This window comes from Musa acuminata, unplaced genomic scaffold (genome assembly GCF_036884655.1).
Source record: "Musa acuminata AAA Group cultivar baxijiao unplaced genomic scaffold, Cavendish_Baxijiao_AAA HiC_scaffold_724, whole genome shotgun sequence".
NCBI lineage: Eukaryota > Viridiplantae > Streptophyta > Magnoliopsida > Zingiberales > Musaceae > Musa > Musa acuminata.
This window is the reverse complement of record NW_027020955.1, coordinates 1-10,000: the sequence shown is the minus strand read 5'-3', so window position 1 is coordinate 10,000 and position 10,000 is coordinate 1. Positions and strand designations below refer to the sequence as shown.

Sequence of the window (10,000 nt, the reverse complement as noted above, 5' to 3'; positions counted from 1 at the left end):
TATAACTATATAACTATATAGTATAGTATAGTTCTATATAGTTATATAGTATACTTCTAAACTATATACTATAACTAACTATAATAATAATTCTGACTATTCTTCTGACTATTCTAACTATATCTAACTATAATATACAACATAATGTATTTATTTATATATTTATATTTTATATATTTATATTATGTTAATTATAGCTATAGCGAATCGGTCCTAAGATAAAAAAAAAGATAAGGATAAAGATACAATCTAAATGAAAATGAGACATTCCTCTGGTTTGATTCGGAAAAGGAGGAGATAGGACAAAAAAAAAGAAGAATGAATATCGACCGTTCCACTATTCCAAATCGCACTGTAAAAATGAAAGGGAGGGAGAAACATATATATGTTGGATATATCTATCCATATTGAATTGCGGATACATCAATGATAGAATCATTTCTGATTGAAACAAGGTTCATTCAATATAAATGAACTGATGGGGGATAGCCAAAAAAATCAAACAGCAGCATACACTTTTTCAATATAGAAATCATTATCTAACGAATTCAACGGGTCCAAACAAACAAAATAAATGAAAAGGATAGTTGGAATTCCAACTAGGTCTTGGTATCAAAGGGGATATGGCGAAATCGGTAGACGCTACGGACTTGATTGGATTGAGCCTTAGTATGGAAACCTGCTAAGTGGTAACTTCCAAATTCAGAGAAACCCTGGAATTAAAAATGGGCAATCCTGAGCCAAATCCTTATTTTGAGAAAACAAAGGTTTATAAAACTAGAATTTAAAAGGATAGGTGCAGAGACTCAATGGAAGCTGTTCTAACGAATGGAGTTGACTACGTTTTGTTGGTAGCAGGAATCCGTCTATAAAAATTACAGAAAAGATGGTCCTATATACCTAATACGTATGTATACATACTGCCATATCAAACGATTAATCATGACCCGAATCTATTATATTATAATTATATATAATTATAATATGAAAAATTCAGAGTTATTATGAATCCATTTCAATGGAAGTTGAAGGAAGAATCGAATATTCAATTATGAAATCATTCATTCCAGAGTTTGATAGATCTTTTGAAAAACTGATTAATCGGACGAGAATAAAGAGAGAGTCCCATTCTACATGTCAATACCGACAACAATGAAATTTATAGTAAGAGGAAAATCCGTCGACTTTTTAAATCGTGAGGGTTCAAGTCCCTCTATCCCCAATAAAAAGCCTATTTTACTTCCTAAGTATTTATCCTCTTCTTTTTTTTCATCAGTGGTTCAGTTCAAACAAAATTCACTATCTTTCTCATTCACTCTACTCTTTCACAAACGGATCCGAACTAAAATCCTTGGATCTTATCCCAATTTGGATAGAACCTGTACAAATGAACATATATGGGCAAAGAATCTCTATTATTGAATCATTCACAGTCCATATCATTATCCTTACACTTACTTGTCAAATTTTTTACTACTTTTTAGTCCCTTTAATTAACATAGACACAAGTACTCTACTAGGATGATGCACGGGAAATGGTCGGGATAGCTCAGTTGGTAGAGCAGAGGACTGAAAATCCTCGTGTCACCAGTTCAAATCTGGTTCCTGACACGTAAATAATGTATCGGATAGATATTCATACAAATTAATCGAGATAGATCGGGCGTTAATAGTCTAGAGCATGATACGTATTTACTCATCTAGATGTTACATATTTACTCATCTATTACATATATTTACTCATCTATTACATATTTACTCATCTAGATATATATATATATATATACCTCCCCTTGGGGGGATTGGTTACATATTTACTCATCTAGATGTATATATATATATACCTCCCCTTGGGGGGATTGGTAAAAAATATATGTATGGATGGTTATGGTAAAGAACAAAGTGAGATTATGCTCCCGTCTCTTTTTTCTTTCTTGTTTCTTCATACTGTGCTTTCTCTCATTCAAAAAGAATATTAAGTCTTCATCTATATTCAAAATAAAAATAAATAAGTAAAAGTAAAAAAAAACTTAAAAGTCGAGAGGAGTTAAAAGATAGCAATAGACAGAATGCACTTCAGACACAGTACAAATAAAATCCAATCCCTTTTCATTTCTTCATTTCATATTTTTGACATTTATTCCATTTCTTCACTCTTGCTTACGTTACTTTCCGAGGTCCATCTACATCTAAGTAAGTTATGTGCGCGGTACAAAGTTCATAGTGCAGAACTCTTTTGATTCATCCCATTGTTTCTGCTCATACGAAATGGATATGATCTATTCCAAATTTTGGAATATAAATGAAGTTTTTTTTAGGTTATCCATAATACGAATTAAAGTCCGGTTACTTTCTTTCATCTAGAACGGAACGTAAAAATATTCCTTCACTTGAAAGAAATCTGGAATCGTGTCATAGTCGTATTAAGTAAACATTAATTTCTTATCATTTAATGAGCATCTTGTATTTCATAGAAATTGGGGGTAATATAGTCCTTACGTAGGGGCCAACCTATCCAACTTTCCGGCATCAAAATACGTTTAAGGCGTGGATGATTATCATAAGAGATTCCCAACATATCATAAGATTCGCGTTCTTGAAAATCAGCACTTCTCCAAATCCAGAAAACAGACGGGATTCTAGGATTATTCCTTGGGGCAAATACTTTTATGCATACCTCTTCTGGTTTAGCTATACCATACTGTATTCTCGTAAGATGATACACACTGGCTAAAAATCCGCCTGGTGCTACATCATAGGCACACTGGGAGCGTAAATAATTGTAACCATATACATATGAAATGACAGCAATGGAATCCCAATCCTCGGTTTTTATTTGTAAAGTTTCTATTCCTCGGCAATCAAAGCCCAAAGATCTATGAACTAAATCATGGTTGACTAACCAATCAGATAAACGATCCTGCTGCATCTTCTTGATCTCTCCCACATTTGTATTTGTATGAGTATTTCAATTTACAATGAAATTTTTAAAGATTGACCCTTTCTTTCTTATTCTGCACAAAAGAACCTTACCTTGTCTGATTCACTAATTCATGGGGAGATACTGAACTTTTGGATTTGAAAAATGTTTCAGAAGGTATCTCTGAAGTAGATGGTGATTGATAGAGCAATTCTTGATCATAATTTCCAGTATGAGTACTGCGTCTAACACAAAACTTGTGATTGGTAGTAAAACATCGATTTTCCTGTTGAGACACAGTTCTATCTTCAAAGATTTCTCGAGATATTTTCTTACGAAGTTTCGTTATAGCATCTATAACCGCCTCTGGTTTAGGTGGGCAGCCCGGCAAATAGACATCGACAGGAATTAGCTTATCGACTCCACGAACAGTACTATAAGAATCAGTACTGAACATCCCTCCTGTAATAGTACAAGCTCCCATAGCAATGACATATTTTGGTTCAGGCATTTGCTCATATAATCTTACTAAAGAAGGAGCCATTTTCATTGTTACTGTGCCGGCTGTTAAAATTAGGTCTGCTTGTCTAGGACTCGATCTTGGTACCAATCCATAACGATCAAAGTCGAATCGCGAGCCTATTAATGAAGCAAATTCAATGAAACAACAACTGGTACCGTATAGAAGCGGCCATAAACTGGAAAGTCTTGACCAATTCGAAAGATCATTCAATGTAGTTGAAATAACTGAATTGGTAATTGTTTTGTCAACTAAGGGAAACTCAATCAAATTCATAACTGTCTCAATGTAATCTTTTCCTTCATTTTTATTTTGATTGTCTGAATATTCAGTTAAGACCATTCCAATGCTCCTTTTCGCCATGCATAAACTGAACCAACAATTGGGATAAGCACAAAAATTAAAGCTTCGATAAATACAGATACACCCAATACATCGAAACTCATTGCCCATGGATAAAGAAAGACCGTTTCAACATCAAAAACAACAAAAACTAGAGCAAACATGTAATAGCGGATTCGAAATTGTAACCAAGCATCCCCAATGGGTTCTATACCCGATTCATAACTAGAGAGCTTCTCTGGTCCTTCACTAACCGGGGCTAAAACTCCGGAAATTACAAATGCCAAGATAGGAATAACGCTTGATATTATTAGAAATGCCCAGAAAATATCATATTCGTGAAGCAGAAACATAAATGTACTCCTATTAATGTGGAATATGCTGAATTATTCGATTCGAATCGGAATTGTCAATTCATCCATAACTTCTTATCTTAGGCGAAACAAGAATTGATTTTGATCAAATCAAACTGCATAGTTTAGAGTTTGTTTGCTGTGGGGCATGTTTTGTTTAAAGATTCATCTAATGGAATCCCACTTACATTTTGGATTTCGATTCTATTTAGATATGGTGTAGACATAGGATGCTCTTACACAAACAAAACTCTCTCACTTTGTCTTGGGTTCTCTATCCTCTAGAAAAAGGTAATAAAATACTAAAATATCCTATGCCTATAACTATTCCTATGCCTATAACTATAATAAATATCAATACCCTATAATATAGTAAAGTAAATATCCTATAATTAAATACTATGAATACTATATTCATTAGAATACTATGTTGATTATATATAATCAACATAATGAAATAATAATAATTTCATTTCCTTTTTTTAAAACTTAAATTTTTCAATAGTCATATGGGGTAAAATGTCTAGGGATTTCTAGCATATTCTATATTATTCGAAGTATTCCTTTTTCATTAAAATCTGGGTATAGGATCATTGCTTCTATTGATTTGATACGAATATGAATACATAATCTAATGCATCGAATGATTTTTTATCTTTTTCTTGTCCTAGATTTCATTTCTATTTTTCTTAATTGATTCAATCCGTTGAATTGAGAGGTGACATATAACAACTTATATCTTTCTATACAAAAAATTGGAAACTTGGAACCTGTACTATCCCACCTCCTCAGAAATAAATAAGAAGAATCGAGTTATTTCATTAGAGTTAGAATGAAAGATTCATTCTATTTCGGACCAATCTCTAATACTAAACAAAGATTACGATTTGGAATGAACCAAAATACTTGTTTGTTTTGTTACGGCAATAACGCTTAATAATATAATGGTAAGACCAAGCAATGGGTTAGATTTCGCTACAAGAAAAAGGTTTTACAGCAAACCTATACTAGACAATGAAACATAGCAAAGAGTGGAGTAGTATAATCGACGGAATCATAAATGATTTACATAACATTTTCAAATAGAAAGAATCACACATTATCGAATGATTCGACGGACCAAATCAAATCCACAAACCCACTCAACTCATAGAATATAGAAGAAGAAACGTTAATATATTTAGGCCCAATTCGTTATCTCTCCATTATCTCTGAATCAATCAATAAGGTTGCTCTTGTTCTGCCAAAAAACGATTAGTGATTAGTTAGGGGGATTCTCCAAATACAAGACAAGACCCAAGACCAAGAAAAGAATAGGTCCTAGACCCATGTGACTTAGGATTAGACTTGGTTGGTCCCATAGAAATGAAAACCATACTAAACTATATACTAAACACTAAACTATATACTAAACAAAAATATAATATATTAGGATTAGGGCTATACGGACTCGAACCGTAGACCTTCTCGGTAAAACAGATCAAACTGATTATTATCGAAATGATTCGAACTGTTTCAAAGACCCAACATGCATTTTGTTGCATTGGGCTCTTTCATCAACTGATGTAAAGATCAGTTAGTCCACCATATTTTTTCTTTAGAGGAAGATAATGAGATGGTTCCATGTGCTCTGATTTATTATTTGTATTCTGATCTAGGAGCAATACCAAAGTGTTTCAAAGAAGGGTTATCTTGACTTAGGTCTGCCTTCGGCCTAGATCAACCTAAGTTAAATGGAATCTCTATCGCTCCGCTGCAACAGTCGAATATGAGACTTCATACACCTTAAAGTTCATAGGACGAAAAGAGGTTATTTTGAGGCCCTTATACTCATTATGCCTAGCATTGAATGGGCTGGGTATTTACCTTATCAACTATCAAATCAATGGCGGGTTCTATTTGATTTGGCAACTGAATTCGCGCCTGAATCGGACCGAACCAAATATTTGTCAGGCTATTGTTCTCTTGTTCCCTCGAACCTATGGAGTAAGACATCGATTTCTCAATACGATCAATTATGTTCATTGCATAATAGGCTCCTTTGAAAAGCATTGGCGCGCGTGTAAACGAGGTGCTCTACCAACTGAGCTATAGCCCTTGTCATAGACATCTTAACATATAGATAATTTCTTGTCAAGATGGATATTCCATAATCCACATCATAGCTCTCTGATCTATTTATTTTATTTACGCTTAACAGAACAGATTTATTTACGCTTAACAGAACAGATTAGTATTGCTTAGAAATAATATTCCACCTATAATCCCCGAAGTGATGGGTTCTTTTTGTGGTGATAAATGACCTACTTAACTCAGTGGTTAGAGTATTGCTTTCATACGGCGGGAGTCATTGGTTCAAATCCAATAGTAGGTAGAACTTATTAGATACCGGAGTCGATGAAATGATATCTAATAAGTTTTTCTACCCCATCTTCTTTTTTTGTTTTATCAGATTAGACTTGATTGTGTTCAATTGGCAGAATCAACATGTGGTGTATAATAAAGAACTTTTTAAAAACTTCTCTTTATTATTTTGATGTATTGACTTGACTAGTAGGAAATAACATTGACAGCCTCTACTCGTGTCCTAGCTCGTCTGAGAGCTAGATTCGCTTCAATTGCTTGTCTCTTACCCTCAGCTCTACTCAAGTTAGCTTCAGCTATTTCAAGAGCTTGTTGAGCTTCTTGCGGATCAATGTCAGTACTTATTTCCGCATCATTTCCTAAAATGGTGATTTCATTATTACCTATTCTAGCGAAACCACCCATCAGAGCCACCGTTAACCATTGGTCGTTGTTGAGGCGTATTCTCAAAAGACCTATATCTACAGCCGTGGCAATAGGGGCGTGGTTTGGTAATACGCCAATTTGGCCACTATTAGTAGATAAAATTATTTCTTTCACTTCTGAGTCCCAAATAATTCGATTAGGAGTCAGTACACAAAGATTTAAGGTCATTTCTTCAATTTGCTCTCCTCTTCTAAGTTCATAGCTTTCGCGGTAGCTTCATCGATGTTACCTACTAAATAAAAGGCCTGCTCGGGAAGACTGTCTAATTCTCCGGAAAGGATCAGTTGAAACCCCCTAATTGTTTCTGCAAGACCAACATATTTTCCTGGAGAACCAGTAAATACTTCTGCCACGAAGAAGGGTTGTGATAAGAAACGCTCGATTTTTCGTGCTCTTGCTACAGTTAAACGATCTTCTTCGGATAATTCGTCCAACCCAAGAATAGCTATAATGTCCTGAAGTTCTTTGTAACGTTGTGAAGTTTGCTTAACTCTTTGCGCAGTTTCATAATGTTCCTCGCCAACGATCCGAGGTTGTAACATAGTTGACGTTGAATCTAAAGGATCCACTGCTGGATAAATACCTTTGGCAGCTAATCCTCTCGATAATACGGTAGTAGCATCTAAATGTGCAAATGTCGTGGCAGGAGCAGGGTCGGTCAAATCGTCCGCAGGTACATAAACGGCTTGGATCGAAGTTATAGATCCCTCTTTGGTAGAAGTAATTCTTTCTTGCAAAGAACCCATTTCTGTACTAAGGGTAGGTTGATAACCCACTGCAGAAGGCATTCTCCCCAATAAGGCGGATACTTCTGATCCTGCTTGGACGAAACGAAAGATATTGTCGATGAATAGAAGTACGTCTTGTTCATTAACATCCCGGAAATATTCCGCCATAGTTAGGGCAGTCAAACCAACTCTCATACGAGCTCCCGGCGGTTCATTCATTTGACCGTAGACTAGAGCTACTTTTGATTCTGCAATATTTTTTTCATTAATTACTCCGGATTCTTTCATTTCCATGTAAAGATCATTTCCTTCACGAGTACGTTCGCCTACTCCGCCAAATACAGATACGCCTCCATGAGCTTTGGCAATGTTGTTGATCAATTCCATGATGAGTACTGTTTTACCTACTCCAGCTCCTCCAAATAGTCCGATTTTTCCTCCACGGCGATAAGGAGCTAAAAGATCCACTACTTTAATTCCTGTTTCAAAGATTGATAATTTCGTCTCTAACTGTATAAAGGCAGGTGCAGGTCTATGAATAGGAGATGTTGTGCTAGTATCTACAGGACCTAAATTATCAACAGGCTCCCCAAGAACGTTGAAAATTCGTCCGAGGGTAGCTCCACCGACTGGAACGCTTAGAGGAGCTCCCGTGTCAATCACTTCCATTCCTCTCATCAGTCCATCTGTAGCACTCATAGCTACAGCTCTAACTCGATTATTTCCTAATAATTGTTGTACCTCACAAGTCACATTAATTTGCTGACCAATAGTATCTCGACCCTTAACTACCAAAGCGTTATAAATATTAGGCATCTTGCCCGGAGGAAAAACAACATCCAGTACTGGGCCAATAATTTGAGCGATACGCCCTAGGTTTTGTTCTTCAAGTGTGGAAACCGCAGGACTAGAAGGGGTAGGATTGATTCTCATAATTATAATTAAAGTAAAGTATGTCGAAAGTTTTTTTGAATAGTGCCATGCCAAGTCGAAAATAAATGTCCGATAGCAAGTTGATCGGTTAATTCAATAAGAAATAAATGGGAGTTAGCACTTGATTTAGTTGGTACCACCCAACCGAATACGATTCAATCGTTTACTCATTCAATTACTCATTCAATGAGTCAATTTTCAAGTTCAGCCAATCCTTCTTTTTTTCAAAAGAAATATTAAGTACATGAAATCACGAGTAAGTCTCTTTCATTTCTCTATCATTATAGAAAAACCATCCGTATTAGATTCTATTATCTATAGAATTCGAACCCGAACTCCATTTATGATTCATTATTTCGATCTAATTGGCCATTGTTCTTTTTTTTTTTTGAATAGATATTGGATTTCCGCCTATCTATTCTTTATACCCTTTTAGGATGAATTATGCCTATTTTCACATCTAGGATTTACATATACAACATATATCACTGTCAAGAGTGAATTTTTCTTAGTATTTGGATTCAAAATAAGAAGGAGATCCATTTGATTTTATTGTAAACTTGCAAAACAAACATTGGGTTTGGGTTGCGCCATATATATCAAAGAGTATACAATAATGATGTATTTGGAGTATACAATAATGATGTATTTGATGAATCAAATACATGGTCTAATAATGAACCATTTCATTTTAACATAACATTGAAATTAGTTGATAATATTAGTTGAATATTTTTTTTCTTTTTTTTTATTTTTATTTTTGTCAAAGGTTTCATTCATGCATAATCTATATCGAGTAGACCTTGTCGTTGTGAGAATTCTTAATTCATGAGTTGTAGGGAGGGACTTATGTCACCACAAACAGAGACTAAAGCAAGTGTTGGATTTAAAGCTGGTGTTAAAGATTACAAATTGAATTATTATACTCCTGACTACGAAGTCAAAGATACTGATATCTTGGCAGCATTCCGAGTAACTCCTCAACCTGGAGTTCCGCCCGAAGAAGCAGGGGCTGCGGTAGCTGCCGAATCTTCTACTGGTACATGGACAACTGTGTGGACTGATGGACTTACCAGTCTTGATCGTTACAAAGGGCGATGCTACCACATCGAGGCCGTTGTTGGGGAGGAAAATCAATATATTGCTTATGTAGCTTATCCTTTAGACCTTTTTGAAGAAGGTTCTGTTACTAACATGTTTACTTCCATTGTGGGTAATGTATTTGGTTTCAAAGCCTTACGAGCTCTACGTCTGGAGGATCTGCGAATTCCCACTTCTTATTCCAAAACTTTCCAAGGCCCGCCTCACGGCATTCAGGTTGAAAGAGATAAGTTGAACAAGTATGGTCGTCCCCTATTGGGATGCACTATTAAACCAAAATTGGGATTATCTGCAAAAAACTACGGTAGAGCGG

General features: G+C 35.3%; 2 protein-coding genes and 1 non-coding gene across 3 annotated transcripts; 2 read left to right on the top strand and 1 right to left on the bottom strand.

Annotated features, from left to right (window-relative positions):
* The first annotated feature begins 1,538 nt into the window (after window positions 1–1,538).
* Window positions 1,539–1,611, top strand: TRNAF-GAA (transfer RNA phenylalanine (anticodon GAA)). Its single transcript has one exon. It is a non-coding gene; the product is annotated as a tRNA-Phe (tRNA).
* A 2,123-nt stretch (window positions 1,612–3,734) lies between these two features.
* LOC135663461 (ATP synthase subunit beta, chloroplastic) lies at window positions 3,735–9,069 on the bottom strand. The gene has a single exon (XM_065176834.1). It carries the CDS (start codon window positions 8,584–8,586, stop codon window positions 7,090–7,092), a length of 1,497 nt encoding a protein of 498 aa, XP_065032906.1. The 5' UTR covers window positions 8,587–9,069; the 3' UTR covers window positions 3,735–7,089.
* A 143-nt stretch (window positions 9,070–9,212) lies between these two features.
* On the top strand, window positions 9,213–9,996 carry LOC135663458 (ribulose bisphosphate carboxylase large chain-like; the record flags this gene model as incomplete). The annotated part of the gene is made up of 1 exon (XM_065176831.1): window positions 9,213–9,996. A coding segment is annotated over exon 1 (582 nt), but the record flags the coding sequence as incomplete, so codon positions are not given.
* Window positions 9,997–10,000: the final 4 nt, after the last annotated feature.